General features: G+C 44.8%; 1 protein-coding gene across 1 annotated transcript in view; it reads right to left on the minus strand.

Annotated features, from left to right (window-relative positions):
- Positions 1–20,913, minus strand: part of dgkh (diacylglycerol kinase, eta) — a gene marked incomplete at its 3' end in the record, with an annotated part of 250,542 nt that overhangs the window by 111,841 nt on the left and 117,788 nt on the right. Inside the window, 1 exon segment of the mRNA XM_084311434.1 lies at positions 3,124–3,230. Within this exon segment, the coding sequence (XP_084167560.1) occupies positions 3,124–3,230 (107 nt within the window).

Consider the following 20,913-nt stretch of genomic DNA (forward strand, 5'->3'; position numbering starts at 1 on the left):
AATTGGCGACTGTGATATAGAGCAGGTTGCATCATATAAATACCTAGGAATCCACATGGATAATCGACTGAAATGGGATGTACACGTTGATGTTCTGTGTTCCAAACTAGCCCAACGACTGCACTTCCTCCCTAGACTCAGACTGTTTGGTGTGAGCACAGCGATTTTATAAAGCTGTCCTAAAAAGCCTGATGAGATATGGGATGGCAGCGTGGTTTGGTACACTCACAGTACAGTGTAAGTCGAAGCTTGAAAGGCTAGTGAAAGCAGCGATGAAGGTGACCGGAAACACAAAGGGCTAGATCCACAAAGAATGGATTGCACGGTGCTAGTTGCACCCTACTTACAATTCATTATAAATTGAAAATGGGGGACCCTGGTGTAAACAAGACGAAAGTCTTTCTCTGGTCTGCATCCCCTTAACACTAGCACAGCCGAAGGGGGGTCAAATGTATCTTCGTCACTCGGTCGAGCTCCAGCTCTGTCACTCAATGACTTTTCCTAAAAGTACCCGTTTTATCTGGCACGGTTTCTGAAATTTCAAAATGACTTCAGGAAAATGTAATTAGAACGTTATTCCACATATGGGCCGTTGGAACTAGTGCACTGCAACCTTGCCCAGGCCCGACGGGGCCCGGCCCGGCCCGGCGGGTTCGGGCTGGGTAGGGCTTTTTTTTTAATAAATAATTCGGGCTCGGCCGGGCCCGGGCACAGCCGTTTTTTTATTTTTTTTAATTTTTTTATCGCGTTTTTTTTTTTTTTTTTTTTTTATATAACTAGGGTTATAGGATAACCTTCGTTTTCCTTTAAGATTCGCTTTCTCTTTTGCGCCAAGCTGTCATCAGAGAAACATTTGGATGTAATTACCGCAGCGCGCAGGGAGAACTCAGGCCGGGGACAACTCGATTGGTTGTGTTGGAATATAGCCAGTTGGCGAACGTTTTATTTGTACTTGGTTGTATGTAGCCAGTTGGAGAAGTTTTGTTAAAGTTGTTCAACGCGCGTTGCTGACGTCGTGGTGAGTGATGTTTATTATTTGCTGGGTCGGACTCGCTACCTGTTTTGTTGTGCTTTTCATATGTTGCTCTGCTCGAAATCTGATTTCTGTTTGTATAGTGACTGAGTAGGCTATTGTGTGTCGTGTGTGTGTGTGTGTCAAAGAAGATTCTATAGCCTTCAATACGTTTTACGAGGCTGCTCTATAAGCGAGCACTGGGAGGGAGGCATAAATGCTTCTTAGTTTTCAGCGTGATATGCGTTATTTGGGCAGACCTATTGGACATTTTCGTTTTTGTTTATTTATTAAGTTAATATATAAAGTGTTTAGAATATTTAAAACAAATACAAAAAAAATTATATTTTAATAATAATAATAATAATTTTTTTTCGGGTTTTCACGCGGGCTAGGGCTTAAAATATTATTTACAGTCAGGCTTATTTTCGGGCAGGGCCTGAAGTTCACGGGCTCAGGCAGGGCTCAGGCTTTATTTCAAGGCCCTTGCAGACCACTAGTTGGAACAGACGAAAGTCACAGCACTTTGCGAGCGTCTAGCGCAGGGGTGGCCAACCCGTGGCTCGCAAGCCGCATGTGGCTCTTTGCCCGTCAATGTGTGGCTCTTCCATCCAAAATAAATTATTATAATAATAATAATATATATATATATATTTTTTTAATTATATATATTTTTTTATGTCACTCAAACCTACATTTCATTGTGGTAAACCTCATATTTTTATATTCAGACGTAATTATATAGTTTACACTGTTTATTTTTCTCATATTTCTCATATAAGCTGTCGGGTCATCTAACCCGTTCCTGGCGGGAATTAGTGGCATCTTCTCCATGGCTGTGCTAGTGTTAACAATTGTGTGTATTGAGCCTTACTGTATTGTACCCATTCTGCAATCTGTTAATACAAAATTTGAATCAATCAAATTTGATTGATTGAAACTTTTATTAACAGATTGTAGAATGGGTAGAATACAGTAAGGCTCAATACACACAATTGTTAAGGGGATGCAGACCAGAGAAAGACTTTCGTCTTGTTTACACCAGGGTCCCCCATTTTCAATTGATAATGAATTGTAAGTAGCGTGCAACTAGCACCGTGCAATCCATTCTTTGTGGATCTAGCCCCAAGTATCCGTCACTCCAATCTATCTTCAAGAAAGTAGTGGTCAGCCAGGCACAGATAATCTTACAGGACCCTTCTCATATTCTGTATCCCGAATTATGAAGTTCTTCCCTCTGAGGGAGATGGTTCAGAGCAAGTAAGACAAGACAAGATATTCCTTTATTGATCCCCTTGGGGAAATTCCTAAAAATAGTGTTTTTAGAGGTCGATTCCTTTGAGGTGCCACCTAACCGTGGGCTGTCACCTCTTTCTTTCTTGTCCAAGTCTTAATCTGTTGTAATTGAATTAGGGCAGGGTGCAATATGAAGCTTCTTGAAGCTTTTGAAATGAGTTTACCTACTTATGTATTATGGTTGCATGTCTCCATGTATTGTCATATTTGTCTGAAGTCCTTTTTACTAACTGAATGAATGAATGAATGAATGAATGAATGAATGAATGAATGAATGAATGAATGAATGAATGAATGAATGAATGAATGAATGTATATATATTTTTTTCTTTCTTCTTTGTTTACACTGTTATCGCAGAATGATGCAGCACTGATGTTCCAAGTAAATTTTTCCCTCAGGGACAATAAAGTGTATTCTTATCTTATCTTATATATATATATCTTTAAAAAAGAATGTGAACAGCCAAACAAAATAAATCAAAATGTAACACTAAGGCTTGCAGTGTGAACGTAGCCATGGTCTCCAAGTACATTTCCCATGCACGTTTGCTGAATGGAAGCTACTAGCTGCATTTAAACACACGTGTAAGTATGCGTGTACAAACACACACACACACGCACATGCACACACACACACACACACACACACACACACACACACACACACACACACACACACACACACACACACACACACACACACACACACACACACACACACACACACACACACACACACACACACACACACACACACACACACACACACACACACACACACACACACACACACACACACACACACACACACTTACCCCATCCTCATCCTCTATGATGTCCTTCCCTATAGAGGCTAGAGTCGTCCATTTGCAGTTATTCGTCGCTCGAACAGCACAGCGTTTGTGCGCTTTGAATTTGCAGACTGAAAGACACAATCAACACGGTGCACAACTATCAGTCTGGATAACAGCTATTCCCATTAAACAGTGTACAATAAATCAAATCAAATCAAATGTATTTGTATAGCCCGAGATCACATGGAATAGCCCCCATGGGCTGTACAAGTCTTCTTGTACAAGTCAAGAAGAAACACCACAAAAGATCAAAAACAAAAACCACCATAAAATCCAAATATACAACACTAATTGCTAATAGTCAACAACAATTGAAATTGGACACCAGCTAACTCCTTGAGGCACACCGTGGTCACAAGCTGTTAAAATATGCTAATTGTGTCCATCTTCCAATTCATCTTCTTCTCAGGAACGGGTGAAAAAACACACAGCGGAACAGAACCTCCTGTCCTCGAACGCGAGGCTTAGCGACGTCTCGCTGTAATTTAAGGTCTAAATGAGCTGTCGTAGGACTTAAACACTGTGGCCTCCCTAAGCCTGTGCTGTCAGGGCCGCTATCAAACACACACTTAGCGCTGACAGGGGACTTTGCTCGGCGGGCGCAGGGCCCCCAATCCACTTATCCGTGCCCAGCGGGCAGGCAGCCTGGCCGCGTGAATATTTTAGGCAACCAACTTGTGTTTAGCGTTTCTCTGATTGGCCAATACGCCCATGTGACCACGGCAGCGCGAGAGAGCGGCAGCGCGGAAATAGGCTGTCTATTGCCATTCTCTAAGTCAAACTCTAACCTTAACCAGCTCCTTAACAGCGCCTAAACTTAACCCTTCTAACCTTAAGCAACTCCGAAACAATGCCTAAACTTAACCGGCGAAATGAATGCACGTTAAAAAATATTGCCATTCTCTAAGTCAAACTCTAACCTTAACCAGCTCCTTAACAGCGCCTAAACTTAACCCTTCTAACCTTAAGCAACTCCGAAACAATGCCTAACCTTAACCAACTCCGAAACAATGCTTAAAGTTATGCCTAAACTTAACGGCGAAAGAATGCGAATGCACGTTAAAAAAAAATAATAATAATAATTGAAGGGAATTGAACTAGCGAGCAACGAGCCGTAGGATCCACAGCCATGCAGCGTTGCCAATTGAGCTATTTCTGGATACTGAATAATGGGCGGTTACTGGCATATAATGCTGCCGTGTCGCCGCGGGGGCGTGGCTAGACGCAAGTTGGGCGTGGTTAGACACAAGTTGGTTGCCTTTAATATTTAGGCAGCCTGGCCGGGCTGAGAGAGAAGCCCTGAGCCCCTGGGCCTTTGGGGGGCCCAGTCGATCCGGCTAGATACCGCACTGTCCGGCCCGTGGGGATTTCTACTCTGTTAAAACCACACAACGCTCATCGGGGGCCGATTGACATGCGGCGGAGAGCCGAGCGGCCTCGGAGAGAGACACCGGCACGTGACGGTGTGTGAGCGGACTCAACGCACGTGTCTAGCAGGCGCCACTGTCTCCTCTGGGGAAACGACGACATCCAACCAGCAAACGACCTCCACTGAACATCTGACCCCCCCCTCCCCCCCACATACACACACGCTCGCGCACACGGAGCGCTGGCAGCGCCACCCAGAGACACGCCAGCCCACGCCAGGACGACATGTCTCTCGGAGGGCGTTCGCTCCGACGGGCAAAGTCATCCCTCCGTGGGTCATATTCACACGGCGGACATTTTGCTCTTATGTCACGCTCGGGGTGGGATTCCCCAGGGGGGGAGACTTGGAGTCTTTGTTGTTGTCGTTGTTGTTGTCGTTGTTGTTTACTGTTTACTAGATAGGATCCCCGTCAGCTGCTGCATGAGCGCTAGCTCTTCCTCTATACTGCCACGGAGGATAAGGTTCAACAAGGTGCTGGTTAGTGACAAGTGTTTCAACAGGGTCTGACCCGACAAGGTGCTGGTTAGTGACTACAGTGTTTCAACAGGGTCTGACCCGACAAGGTGCTGGTTAGTGACTACAGTGTTTCAACAGGGTCTGACCGTCTGACCCGACAAGGTGCTGGTTAGTGACTACAGTGTTTCAACAGGGTCTGACCCGACAAGGTGCTGGTTAGTGACTACAGTGTTTCAACAGGGTCTGACCCGACAAGGTGCTGGTTAGTGACTACAGTGTTTCAACAGGGTCTGACCCGACAAGGTGCTGGTTAGTGACTACAGGTTTCAACAGGGTCTGACCCGACAAGGTGCTGGTTAGTGACTACAGTGTTTCAACAGGGTCTGACCCGACAAGGTGCTGGTTAGTGACTACAGTGTTTCAACAGGGTCTGACCCGACAAGGTGCTGGTTAGTGACTACAGTGTTTCAACAGGGTCTGACCCGACAAGGTGCAGGACTCCTCTGTATACATGAGAGCACAGCCGGCACCACACAGCGAGAGGGGTGGTAGATTACACAGAACCTAAGGCAACTGGGGCTGGGAGGCTTACCGAATATGAAGGTATACCGTCATGGATCCAAGCAAAAAGGATTTATTTTGACTAGTCGTCCACGATATATATACATATTGTAATATTTTTTTAAATTATATACTGTATATATATATATATATATATATATATATTAGAGCTGGGCCGTTAACGGCGTTAACGTGCTGCGTTAACGCTATACTAGTATCGCGCGATAATATAATTAACGCATTAATCTAAAAAAAAAAAAGAAAAAAAAAAAAAGAAAAATTTACCTTTATTTACCCAGGGTAGGTTCGCTGAGCACAGATGCTCTTTTTCAGGAACGCCCTGCTTCACATTCACACAGTTCCATTCACACCTGGGAGCTGCCCAGTACAACCACAGTTGACACCATTGGCCACTGAGCAACTCCACTGGAGCAGTTGATTCAAGCCATGTCACATAGTTCAAGTTTGAAATGATTCTTTCTGTTTTGCTCCTGAGAGTGTGCTAGATACTGTACTGTACTGGTAATATTATTTATTTGTGTTAACTTCTGAATAAAACAACTTATTAAACACAAGTACATCTTATTGAACATTATTTTGATATTTAATTACCAATTATCATAGCAAAACAGCTTTTTCAAACAGTCTGTAATGCATTTTGGAAACGGGAGATGGGCTCATGGTGTAATGGGCCACCTGGCCTGAGAAACATAAGGAGGAAAGAAAAAGTAAGGACTTACTTCTGGTCATTATTTGGGTAGAACACACATATTTTGAATGCCTTCTGCAGTTTTTTTTCTTCTTTTTAGCCATTTTAATCTAGATTAATCTAGATTAAATCCAGGATTGCAGATAGATTAATCTAGATTAAAAAAATGTATCTATGCCCACCTCTAATATATATATATATATATATATATATATATATATATATATATATATATATATACATACTGCATATTATTCAGTTAATCAGGAACAATTATTATTATTAAAGGGGCACTTCACCACAAAACTGTGAACCGAATGAATGGAAGAGGACATAATGTCCGCTTCCATTCATTGTGCTAAGCTAGGCTAACGTGCAGCCAGAAGTATGTATCAACCGCAGGAGAAAAGGTACACAACGTAGAGACCATGTTAGACATTGTAATTTGTACTGGAAAACAAAATACCGTCAAATACTACTATGCCATCAAAAACCTACGAGAAATATTGTGATATGATGATCTTGGCCGCATCGCCCTACAAGTGTGTCTGTGTAAAGAAGGGGTAGAATGTGAATGTGTTGTGAATGTGTTGTGAAGGTGTTGTGAATGTGTTGTGAATGTGTTGTGAATGTGTTGTGAATGTGTTGTGAAAGTGTTGTGAATGTGTTGTGAATGTGTTGTGAAGGTGTTGTGAAGGTGTTGTGAAAGTGTTGTGAATGTGTTGTGAATGTGTTGTGAAAGTGTTGTAAATGCGTTGTGAAAGTGTTGTGAAAGTGTTGTGAATGTGTTGTGAATGTGTTGTGAAAGTGTTGTAAATGCGTTGTGAATGTGTTGTGAAAGTGTTGTGAAAGTGTTGTGAATGTGTTGTGAATGTGTTGTGAATGTGTTGTGAAAGTGTTGTGAATGCGTTGTGAATGTGTTGTGAAAGTGTTGTGAATGTGTTGTGAATGTGTTGTGAAAGTGTTGTGAATGCGTTGTGAATGTGTTGTGAAAGTGTTGTGAATGTGTTGTGAATGTGTTGTGAAAGTGTTGTGAATGTGTTGTGAATGTGTTGTGAAAGTGTTGTGAATGCGTTGTGAATGTGTTGTGAAAGTGTTGTGAATGTGTTGTGAATGTGTTGTGAATGTGTTGTGAAAGTGTTGTGAATGCGTTGTGAAAGTGTTGTAAATGTGTTGTGAATGTGTTGTGAATGTGTTGTGAATGTGTTGTGAATGTGTTGTGAAAGTGTTGTGAATGTGTTGTGAAAGTGTTGTGAATGTGTTGTGAAAGTGTTGTCATGTTATCCAAAACTTCTTCTGATTACTTTGTGTGTGTTTTTTTCTTTTTAAAGGTATGGTGAAATTGATGTTTTAGTAACATTGATGAGCATTCTAAAAGCAATTCTTAAAAAGATTCAATTTGAAAAACAATCTTAAATTGTATTCAACACCGTATTTTGTATTTTGTTTTGTTTTGTTTTTTTGTTTTCTGTTTCTTTGCTTGCATGTAATTTTAGCCATCTTAGGCTACGTTTAGACGGAGAGAGTCTGAACAGAAACCGCAAAAGTCGTCTTACGGTTTCACTTTTAATTTTGCGTTTAGACTATCGTTTTGGGATGGAATTCTCCGTGCAGACGAGGCTGTAACGACTCCAGACGACTGAGCCCCGCTGTCACACGATTGGCGCATATGTCACATGACGTGCTGTGAAGACCCGCCCTACTCTGCCTCTGATTCGCAGACTGTGGGTGGGGAATGTGATTGGACCAAAGCAGAGTCACTCACAGACAGTGGGTCCAGTCACGCCGCGGGACAGATTCTTGTGTATTTAAAAGTACTGCCAATGTAGCCTTCAGGTGATCGCCATGGATAGAATCAGACATGCTTTGTTTACGCTTCTAGGCTACTGACGCATGCCTGTGATGTAAGCAGTACACGCGACGAGAGCCTTGACAACCCTTTCGTCATCGTTTTATGCGGTTTGACAGTTTAGATGAGAGCGCAAGGTTTATCGTTTCTAGGAATTCCACCCTGGAAGGTAGTCTCACTTTTTTGTGGTTTCACCCCGTAAAAACGCCGTTTCCGTATAAAAAAAAGGCACATCCGAAAAAATATTTTTGCGGATTCACCTGCTAGCGTTTCCGTCTAAACGGGGCCTTAATTGTTAGTTTCATTGTGTATTGTATGTTGAGTACTGACTTTTAATAATTCTGTTTTGCAATAATTGTTTTTGTATGTTTTTTTGTGTGGACCCCAGGAAGACTAGCTGGTTGCCATGGCACCAGCTAATGGGGATCTGTAATAAAATAAAATAAAAATAAAAAATGTGTTGTGAAAGTGTTGTAAATGCATTGTGAATGTGTTGTGAAAGTGTTGTAAATGCGTTGTGAAAGTGTTGTAAATGCGTTGTGAATGTGTTGTAAATGCGTTGTGAATGTGTTGTGAAAGTGTTGTAAATGCGTTGTGAAAGTGTTGTGAAAGTGTTGTAAATGCGTTGTGAATGTGTTGTAAATGCGTTGTGAATGTGTTGTGAAAGTGTTGTAAATGCGTTGTGAAAGTGTTGTAAATGCGTTGTGAATGTGTTGTGAAAGTGTTGTGAATGTGTTGTTATGACAACACACCATATAGAAGGAGGATAAAAGCTCCTGCAGTTTCTCTCCATTATGGATGAGAGAAGCACTTAGCGAGCATGAATAATGTCATTACAGTGCAGGCTTGTGTACTCCTCCCTCCACACACAAACACATGCACGCAACCACACATTCACACACACACACACACACACACACACACACACACACACACACACACACACACACATACTGTACACGCAGACTAAACATACGCACACACACATGCACACGCACACTAAACATACATACACGCACACACACTGAGGAGTTGTAATCAGACACAAACACACACACTATATACACACACATGCACACTATATGCACGCACACACACACACACACACACACACACACACACACACACACACTATACACACACCCACTACACACACACACACACTGAAGAGGTCTAATCAGACACACACACACACACACACACACACACACACACACACACACTGAAGAGTTCTAATCAGACACACACACACACACTGAAAAGTTCTAATCAGACACACACACACACACACACATACAAACTAAAGAGTTCTAATCAGACACACACACACACATACACACTGAAGAGTTCTAATCAGACACACAAACATACACACACACACACACAATCAATCTTGGGTGCCATGGAGTGTCCTACAGATACGCTCCACCCCTCTGAACGCAGCAGGGGCCAAGGGGCGATCAAAACAAAGGCAGCCGTATCCGGCAGTGGTTGATGTGTCCGTCTAAACTAAAGCAGAAGCTGCTCAGGAGCATTAGGAGCATTAGGAGAACAGAGACGACATGATACCACAGACCCTAATGGCCATCAGACTACTGTGGCTGGATACCAGCGTGCATGTGTGTGTGTGTGTGTGCATGCGTATAGTGTGCATGTGTGTGTGTATATAGTGTGTGTGTGTGTGTGTGTGTGTGTGTGTGTGTGTGTGTGTGTGTGTGTGTGTGTGTGTGTGTGTGTGTGTGTGTGTGTGTGTGTGTGTGTGTGTGTGTGTGTGTGTAGAGTGACTGAGAAAATGATAGTTTGTGTGTGTGTGTGTGTGTCTCACATATCAACAAGGTGTTGCTGCCTGTGCCCCCAACTCCTGTGTGTGTGTGTGTGTGTGTGTGTGTGTGTGTGTGTGTGTGTGTGTGTGTGTGTGTGTGTGTGTGTCTCTGTGTGTGTGTGTGTGTGTGTGTGTGTGTGTGTGTGTGTGTGTGTGTGTGTGTGGAGCAGGCCATGTGAGCGGATCGGAGCGTGAGCGGCGCGGGGAGCGGAGCGGGCGGTTTTGACGTGAGCAAGGAGTGGGTTTTAAAATGGGTCGGCGCGACGTCCGGAGCGAGAGTTCTCCTCCGCTCCAATCCACTCCGGGACGCTCACACAGTGGTTTAACACTGATGTAATAATATACATGTAGTACAATGCCAAAGCAACAGATGGCGATGTACAAACATGAAGGCCATTTTCAACCAATGAGAATTGAGAAGGGTGAACCTGTGATATCCTGTTCAGGCTTCACTCCTCCTCCTTCACTCACTCCTGTTAGAAAAGTATCGACGCCATTGTTGTTGTCGTTAGCTTACATGCTAACGTTAATGGCAGCGACCATAGCATTGTGGCTTGGCTAACTATCATCGCTTAATAGAGCTAGTGAATGGATAAACAACGTTATTTAACATTGCAGAATGGGTACAATTACAATGCTGCTCAATACAAACAATTGTTAAGGGGCCCAGGGGGTGTAGACTGTTGTAGTTTGAGCTAATTTACACCATGCTCCAAAAAAAAAAAAAAAAAAAGCCGAGCGATCTGGTGCGGGGAGCGGGGAGCACTCGATTCAAGGTGAGCGGTGAGGGAGCGGAGAGCGACTTGGGGGCGGGGTCAACATGAGCGATTAGCGGAGCGGAACAAGCTTTAAAGAGCGAAGAGCGGATTTCTCGGCCGCGCCGATCCGCTCACGTGGCCTGGTGTGGAGTGACTGAGAAAAAGAGAGTTTTAGTGTGTGCGTGTGTGTTTGTGTGTGTGTGGAGTGACTGAGGAAGAAAGAGTTTTTGTGTGTGTTTGTGTGTGTGTGCGTGCGCACGTGTGGCCGGGTAGCACAGATCAATCTCCATCGATCGCCCTGCGCAGGAAATCGAAGGGAAATCTAAGCAGCGCTGATCGCTGTGAAGTTGTCTGACTGGCTGCTCTCATCGCTTAATAGACAAGACCTTTCTCTCTCTCTCTCTCTCTCTCTCTCTCTCTCTCTCTCTCTCTCTCTCTCTCTCTCTCTCTCTCTCTCTCTCTCTCTCTCTCTCTCTCTCTCTCTCTCTCTCTCTCTCTCTCTCTCTCTAGTATCTCTTTCCCTATCAGCTGAACCAATATGTAGTGACTCACTACAATGCAGCGCTGGATTGATGGATCTATTATTATCTTTGTCGGGAGAACCGTGAAGTACAGTGCGGCTCTCACATCCACATCCGCCGATTGGCTAATATCCCGTGTGCAGGTCAGTAGGGCTGCTCGATTATGGCAAAAATCATAATCACAATTGATAGTGATTGATATTGAAATCACAATTATTAAACATTGATTTGAGAACATTAAATGACGATGACAGAATACGTTTTACCTTTCCTCTCGACCAAATGCTGTCTTTCTGTCGTCTCCTACAAGTTACCAAAGACCTTACTGGAGAGACACGCTGTGGCTCCTCCCTCCTCCCTCTCAACACGAGCTGAAACTACTGTTTAGGCTTGGGGGGGGGGGGGGGGGGGGGGGGGGGGGGTGGAGCATCACAAGACAAAATTATATAATAATCGTTTCATCTCGACTATCTCATTTTCGTGATCGCAAACAAAATGGTAATTGAAATTGAAACTTTCAATTTAATTTAAGCCAGCCGTACACATTTTATCTTCATGCCAAGGGCGTGAGAGGGTTAATCCTGATGAAGCCTCTGTATCTCCGGCAGCAACGCCGTCTCCTCCATGAACCCCACAGAGGCATTCAGACAGAGGTCGTGGCGCATTATCCTGCTATTGTGTGGTGAAGGATTGTAGGGTAAGCTGGTTTACATCTGAGCATCGGGGCATTGGGAGAGATAAGACGTGTCTCTAATTAGGATACCTCCCTCTCTCTCTACATCTCTCTACCTCTCTCTCCTGCCCTCTCTCCATCTCTGAGCATGAAAGCAGCTCATTGTGGTAGATAATGAGGAGTCAGTGAAGAGACTCTTACTGCGCACACGCACACACACACACCTACACACACACACACACACACACACACACACACACACACACACACTTACACCTACACTCACGCACACACAGGGAACATTAGCGTAATTGCAATGAGAGGATATGCAGAGGGTGCTCATTAGGTCCTGCTGCCAGTCACTGACACTTTACATTACACCAGCTAGCAGGTACAGTGAGAAATAGCCCGGTGTCCACCCCCCCGCTACGCTGTTGCCACCCCCCGCCCCGCTGTTCCCGCCTCAGGGAGGTGTGGAGGCGACGAGCAGGAGACACGCGGACAAGGAGCTGTGCCATCACTCACAAGCCGGGGAAAAAGAGAAAACGCTGATGGAGTCAACACCTAGCTAACAATAGGTACGATTTTGATGGGATGGAGTCAACACTTAGCTAACAATAGGTACGATTTTGATGGGATGGAGTCAACACCTAGCTAACAACAGGTACGATTTTGATGGGATGGAGTCAACACCTAGCTAACAATAGGTACGATTTTGATGGGATGGAGTCAACACCTAGCTAACAATAGGTACGATTTTGATAGGATGGAGTCAACACCTAGCTAACAATAGGTACGATTTTGATAGGATGGAGTCAACACCTAGCTAACAATAGGTACGATTTTGATGGGACTGTAAATTGTACCTAAATTGTACCTCATCCCATTTCTGCTTTGCACTATATAGTATATTGTATATTAGTATATTGTATAGTATATTGTATGGTAACTCAGTTACTTCTACTCTGCATTGAACATTGTACATATGTACATACTGAACACTTGTGTCTACGTACGTGACTTACATTTTTTACTTGCTATACTTATTTTATTTTATACTTATCTATTTTTGTCTAGCACAGTCTCTGGAGCGTAACAGAAAGAAGCATTTTGTATAAAAGTATTCTGTACTTCTGTATGACAACTAATAAAGAAACTTGAAAACTTGAAACTTGGATTGAGTCAACACCTAGCTAACAATAGGTACGATTTTGATGGGATGGAGTCAACACCTAGCTAACAATAGGTAGGATTTTGATAGGATAGAGTCAACACCTAGCTAACAATAGGTACGATTTTGATGGGATCGAGTCAACACCTAGCTAACAATAGGTACGATTTTGATGGGATCTGTTACGAATAGGCATGGTGGTGATGGTGGAGATAGACCCCAATATGCAGAATGGAAGGAGGAAGCGGAGACGGTAGTTTGCTCTTCTCAAACACTGTGTTCTTTTATTGTAGAACCACGAGAGCGATAGTAGGTCATAAGACCAAAACACAAAAGTAAAGAAACTGCTAATAAAACAAACATAAATACGGGCGAGATATCCGAGAAAGCACGTTACAAAGCAAAAACAAAAGTGAACTGAAAACACGGAAAACAAACCTCAGCTGAGCTGGAAAACAGGACTAGGATAGACAGGACGAACTCACGAGGGAAATACAGGGACACGACAGGATACCGGGGGTAACGGAGAATAATGACGCCACAAGGAAGTGAGGACAGACCAAACTTAAATACACAGACTAATTATAACGAGCAACACCTGGTTAAAGCCAGGCAAAAACATAGAATGCAAAATCAGAACACACTAGGAAAACTCAACATAGGACACAAAAGGCATAATCACATACAACAACCAGACAGGAGGACTTTTTAAGGCTTTTTAATCGTCAAGGTAAGAGAGGATTTGTCATGATCAACTGAAGGCGTATGCTATGGAACAATATGTGCTTGGGTTTTCAGAAAAAGGCCAGCTATGTGACGCTAATTATTTAGCTAATATTGATAGCATAGCTTGCTGGCTACAGCTCAGCACCATGCCATGGGGATACTATTTACTAAATTATGGAGGCTTTTTAATCGTCAAGGTAAGAGAGGATTTGTCATGATCAACTGAAGGGGTATGCTATGGAACAGTTTGCCGCAAAAGCCCGATCAGGCTCAATAGATTCTGCACCACAAACGCAACTACTCTGTACAATGCCATTGTTGTTGTGATGTTGGCTGAGAGTTTGCACGTATGCGGGTAAGGGAGAGGTGGGCCAGCGCGGCATCGGTTTAGGAGAAGCCGCGTATCGCTTGTAAAGATGGTGGCGCAACGGGGGGCGTCTTCAGGCGTCTTCAGAATTGCGCACTTTGGGAGCTAGTATCAAAAAGTACCGTCTTCAGGCTGCCAGAACGCAGTTCCGTGTGCCAGAACGGTGGAAACGGTCAAATACTTTGCCTAAAACGACCAAAATCGTTTTAGTGTGGACATGGCCTGAGTCAACACCTAGCTAACAACAGGTACGATTTTGATGGGATGGAGTCAACACCTAGCTAACAATAGGTAAAAATTTTTTTTATTAAAGCATCACTGGCGGGTACGTCATACGACCGCCAGACACTTATGGACCTAAACCCCGGGCTCAAAGAGGAGTTTGGAGACACTTTATGCCTAGAATGGCCAACAGAGATCAGACGGGAGAACGGCAACAAAGGAAACGGCAAGAAGAGGCACAGAGGGAGACGAGGAGGTATCAGGCTGAGATTAAAAAGAGCTGCTTACCGCCCAGCAATTCCATCCATCTTTCTGGCGAATGCACGTTCGTTGGAGGGAAGGATGGATGACTTGAGGGCGAGGGTCCGCTTCCAACGGGAGATGAGAGACATCAACATCATGTGTTTCACGGAAACATGGCTCAAGTCAGCGACTCCGGACAACAGCGTCTCTCACTCGGACGCCTTCACCGTACTACGTGCGGACCGCACGGCAGCCTCTGGAAAGAGCGTCGGCGGTGGGGTCTGCCTCCTCACGAACAATGTCTGGGTTAATCCCAAAGAGGTACATGTTCTCTCGAGCTCATGCTCCCCAGACATGGAACATCTTTCAATCCTGTGCCGCCCGTTCCACCTCCCCCGGGAGTTTACCGCGGTCATCATGACCGCCGTATATATCCCTCCACAGGCGAATACTGGCAAAGCGCTGGTGGAACTACATGACCACCTCAATAAACACCAGATCAAACACCCAGACACGGCGACGATCGTGGCTGGTGATTTCAACCAGGCGAATCTGAAGAAAGTGATGCCGTCCTTTTTTCAGCACATCGCCTGCTCCACGAGAGGGAGGAACACACTCAACCACTGTTATACACCGTTCAGAGCCGGCTACAAGGCGGTAGCGGCTCCGCCATTGACGGGGTCTACAAGCTCGAGCGATCACAACTCCATCTTGTTATTCCCTGCCTACAAACAAAGATCACGTGACGCCGTTGTGTCACGTGAGACAAAAAAAAGAGGCCACGCTCCAGGACGTGCTCGCAGACACGGATTGGAATATGTTCCAAGAAAGCGCCAGTGACGTCAGCGAGCTCGCAGACACCGTGGTGAGCTATATAACAACAATAGCTGATAGTATTGTCCCCACGAAAAAGGTGCAGGTTTTCCCAAACCAGAAACCGTGGGTGGACAGTACTATTAGAGCAGCTCTGAACTCTCGCACCACTGCTTACAACCTGGGCAGAGAGTCAGGAAACATGGAGGAGTATAAGGCTTCAGTCTATACTCTGCGCAAGGCTGTTAAACTTGCTAAGAGGACATATGCTGATAAACTGGAGACACAAATGGCACAAAACGACACAAGAGGCTTATGGCGGGGACTGAAAACAATAACTGACTACAAAGTCAGCGCCCCCTCAATGGGGAGCGACGACGCCTCTCTCGTGGACAAACTCAACTCTTTCTACGCTCGGTTTGGTGTAGACAGTGGCGCTGCTAGCTCACCGGCTAGTGACGTCACTGGCGCGCCGGCTGTTGTGGAGGGGGGGGGGGGGGGGGGGGCAACCGCGGGGGGGCGGGGACGCTCTCTCATTGTCGGAACACAGTGTGAGAAGAGCATTTATGCAGGTGAACACCAGGAAAGCGGGATGTCTACCATCATCCCTGTACCGAAGAAACCCTCCCCAACATGTCTCAATGACTACAGACCGGTGGCACTCACCTCTGTGGTCATGAAATGTTTCGAGAGGCTGGTCAAGGATCACATTTGTGCCTCCCTCCCCAGTGATATGGACCCTATGCAATTTGCATACAGGACAAACAGGTCCACTGACGACGCGGTCTCCCAGGTACTGCACAGCACCCTCTCTCACCTTGACCGTCAGAAGGGGGGCTATGTGAGACTGTTGTTCATTGACTACAGCTCAGCGTTCAACACCATAGTCCCCACCAGACTGGTGGACAAGCTGATCGAGCTGGGTCTGAGCTCCGCCCTGAGCGTCTGGGTACTGGACTTTCTGAGTGAAAGACCCCAGGCGGTCAGGGTGGGGGGTCAGACCTCCAACACCATCACCCTGAGCATCGGGTCCCCCCAGGGCTGTGTTCTGAGCCCCCTGCTGTACTCACTCTACACACACGATTGTGTGGCCAAGTTCACCATAGTGAAGTTTGCAGACGACACAGTGGTGGTGGGGCTGATCTCGGACAACGACGAGAAGGCCTACCGGGAGGAGGTTGAGGTACTGGAACGCTGGTGCCAGGACAACAGCCTGCTCCTGAACATTGGTAAAACCAAGGAGCTGATCGTGGATTATAGGAGAGGACAGCAGGAGACACACACACCACTGATGATAAACGGGGCTACCGTGGACAGGGTGAGCAGCTTTAAGTACCTGGGGGTCCACATCTCAGAGGATCTGACATGGTCAACACACATAGACACAGTCGTAAAAAAGGCGAAGCAGCGCCTCTACCACCTGAGAGAGTTAAGGAAGTTCAGAGTATCGGGGAAGATACTCCAGTCCTTCTCCTCCGGAGCTGTAGAGAGCATCTTGACTGGAAACATCACTGCCTGGTATGGAAACAGCACGGCACAGGACAAGAAGGCCCTACAGAGAGTGGTGCGCTCAGCCGAGCGTACCACGGGTATTGCACTACCTCCCCTGCAGGTTCTATACAACAAGAGGTGCAAATCCAGAGCCTGCAGAATAATGAAAGACCCCCACCACCCCAATAACAGCCTGTTCCAGCTGCTGAGGTCAGGCAGACGCCTGCGAACCCCAGCTACTAGGACAGAGAGGCTTAGGCTCAGCTTCTTCCCCCAGGCCATCAGAGCCTTGAACAATGAACACTGAGTGCCACAGAACACTGATCTATCCACACACAAGCACACATGAGCACACACACGACACGCACGCTGTGCACGCTCACACACTAGCAGCCACTTTAACACTTTAACATGAGCAGACACACACTCATGCCGCACACGCCCACACTTATGGCCAAAAAGGAAAGGTCACTTTAAATTAGTATAACAACAGTAACAGTGTATTGCACTACCAAAGCTACCTAGCATGTCCTATATGCCCTGTAAATAACTATGTACAGATACCGAGATGTCCCACCATGTTACCTGTTACCTGTTACCTGTTTATTGCACAATGTTGTTTTTTATTGGATTCTATTACATGTTGTACCACTGTATTGCACATCGTTGCGGGCAAGACCACCCGCATTTCACTGTATACTTGTATGCCGTGACAAATAAAACTCTTGACTTGACTTGACTTGAATTTGATGGGATTGAGTCAACACCTAGCTAACAATGGGTACGATTTTGATGGGATGGAGTCAACACCTAGCTAACAATAGGTACGAATTTGATGGGATTAAGTCAACACCTAGCTAACAATAGGTATGAGGCGAGCTCATGGTGCATAGTGGCTGACAGACATGCAAGCATGCAGGGATCCACACTTTAAAGGCGTTAAAGGTGCAGTCTGCGATTCTGTTTGTTTTGTGTGTGCGCTGAAAAGGAATCCTGTGTTCGTACACAAAACAAATGCTATTCCAGCCAATCAGCAACAGAGGGCATTCGTGCCGATGCACAGGACAGGCTTCATCCAAAATAACTGACTCCACCTTTAATGGTGGCTCACCATTAAGCTTTACTATAATTGTATTATAATTATAATAATAATAATAACTTTATTTGTATTGCCTATATACTGTATATATACTGTATATATATGTCTTCTACTATTACCCTGCCGATACCTGTACCCCCCTCCCCCATGCTGCTATGACGCCTGAATATCATCTCATCTATCCAGCACGGTCCAACTCCTTGTCTGAATACATCAGACGTAGAACCGTGTTTTAGGTTTTCAGAGGAACAATGCTTTGAAACATTATCATCTAATGGTAATTTCTTATCATTCATAAGTAATTCACAAGTCATAATTGTGTTCATTCATAGTTAAAGATAGGAGAGGGTGAGCACTTCCTAGGGATATATCACATTCACACTCCAAGTGATTTGGATAGGCTTTGCAATTACAAATTCATGGTCTGTCCAAAGACCTGAGTTATACGCTTCTTCAGTGGAAGGATTCATTCTCAGGCCCAGTGCCATTACCACCCCATTCATCCTTAGCCAATACAGTCAGACCCCTTTCCAGTTCACAGACTGGCAGCTTCCAGTGCTAATATACCCAACCAGGGATGGATAAACACAAGAATCTCTCTCTCTCTCTCTCTCTCTCTCTCTCTCTCTCTCTCTCTCTCTCTCTCTCTCTCTCTCTCTCTCTCTCTCACACACTCTCTCTCTGTCTCTCTCTCTCTCACTCTCTCTCTCTCTCTCTCTCTCTCTCTGTCTATCTATCTCTCTCTCTCTCTCTCTGTGTCTATCTCTCTCTCTCACACACACACTCTCTCTCTGTCTCTCTCTCTCACACACACACTCTCTCTCTGTCTCTCTCTCTCACTCTCACACTCTCTCTCTCTGTCTATCTCTCTCTCTCTTTCTCTCACACACACTCTCTATCTGTCTCCCTCTCTCACTCTCTCACACTCGCTCTCTCTCTCTCTGTCTCTCTCTCTCTCTCTCTCTGGGTCTGAGGTGGGGTGGTGGATAACGGTAGGAAAACCTTCTCTGTCTCTCTCTCTCTCACACTCTATCTCTGTCTCTCTGTCTCTGTCTCTCTCTCTCTCTCTCTCTCTCTCTCTCTCTCTCTCTCTCTCTCTCTCTCTCTGGGTCTGAGCTGGGGTGGTGGAGAATGGTAGGAAGACCTTCTCTCTCTCTCTCTCTCTCTCTCTCTCTCTCTCTCTCTCTCTCTAGTCGCTGAGCACGCTCACACACTAGCAGCCACTTTAACACTCATGCCGCACACACGCACACTTATGGCCAGAGGAAAGGCCACTTTAAATTAGTATAACATCAGGAACAGTGTATTGCACTACTAAAGCTACCTAGCATGTCCTATATGCTCTGTAAATACTATGTACAGATACCGAGATGGCACACCATGTACCTGTTTATTGCACTGTTGTTGTTATTGGATTCTTTAATATGTTGTACCACTGTATTTTTATTGGATTCTATTATATGTTGTACCACTGTATTGCACATCGTCGCGGGCAAGACCAGCCGCATTTCATTGTATACCTGTATGCCGTGACAATTAAAACTCTTGACTTGACTTGACTTGACTTGACTCTCTCTCTCTCTCTCTCTCTCTCTCTCTCTCTCTCTCTCTCTCTCTCTCTCTCTCTCTCTCTCGCTCTCGCTCTCTAAAGCAGAAGTTGTGTTTCTGTGTTTCTCCATGAATAAATATGAATCATGCACACTGCCTCTATAGGCCTCTCACACGTCCACATCATTAAACCCCAGTGCATCATTCTTCCGCCTATGGCAGTAATGAATGCGTATGTGCATGTAAATGGACTGGAAAATGGACTGCATTTATATAGCGCTTTACAACTTATTCCTCACATTCCCATTCACACACACACCGCCGGCAAAGGCAACCTGCTCATCGGGAGCAGTTAGGGGGTTAAGTGCCTTGCTCAAGGACACTTCGACACGCTGCCGGGAGAACCGGGAACCTTCTGATTACCAGATCATGACCGCTCTACCTCCTGAGCCAATGTTGCCCTGTATGTGTGTGTGTGTGTGTGTGTGAATGGTAAATAGTAAATGGTGCATTTATATAGCAGCTTTTATCCAAAGTGCTTTACAATTTGTTCACATTTCACCCGTTCACTCACACATTCACACACCGACGGCGGAGGCAACCAAGCAAGGTGCCAACCTGCACATCAGGAGCAGTTAGGGGTTAAGTGTCTTTGCTCGAGGACCCTTAGACACGCTGCACGGGAGGAGCAGGAATCGAACCCTGACACCTCGAACCGTTTGATTACCAGATGACCGATCTACATCCTGAGCCACTGTCGCCCCCACATGTACGTGTATGTATGTATGTATGTATGTATGTATGTATGTATGTATGTATGTATGTATGTATGTATGTATGTATGTATGTATGTATGTATGTGTGTGTGTATCAGTGGAGGTTTCTCTATGACAACACGTGAAACACAAATTCACTCATAATTCATAATTATTATTAATTTACACAAATATATATATATATATACATATATATATATAAAAAAAAAAATTATTATTATTATTTTTTTTTTTGTATTAGAAATGTTTTCCTCTGTAAAAAAAATACCAGTGAATAATTTTTTTCTTCAAAAATGGCCAAAATTGACAGCTCTGAGCTCAAGCCTGCACTGCACTACTGCAGTAATGGCTGCAGTGAAACCTGTTGCAGAATGCTGCACGGGTTGACCCGGGATTAAATAAATAATAAATAATAGCCAATTAAAATAGGCTATTAACGTCATCTAAGCACGGTCCGTGCATTTAAACTCTTGCCATTGAATGGGGGATTGAATGATTGACAGCCTTGAGATCCAAT

This window comes from Notolepis coatsorum, assembly GCF_963971535.1.
Source record: "Notolepis coatsorum genome assembly, chromosome: 3".
NCBI classification, from domain to species: domain Eukaryota; kingdom Metazoa; phylum Chordata; class Actinopteri; order Aulopiformes; family Paralepididae; genus Notolepis; species Notolepis coatsorum.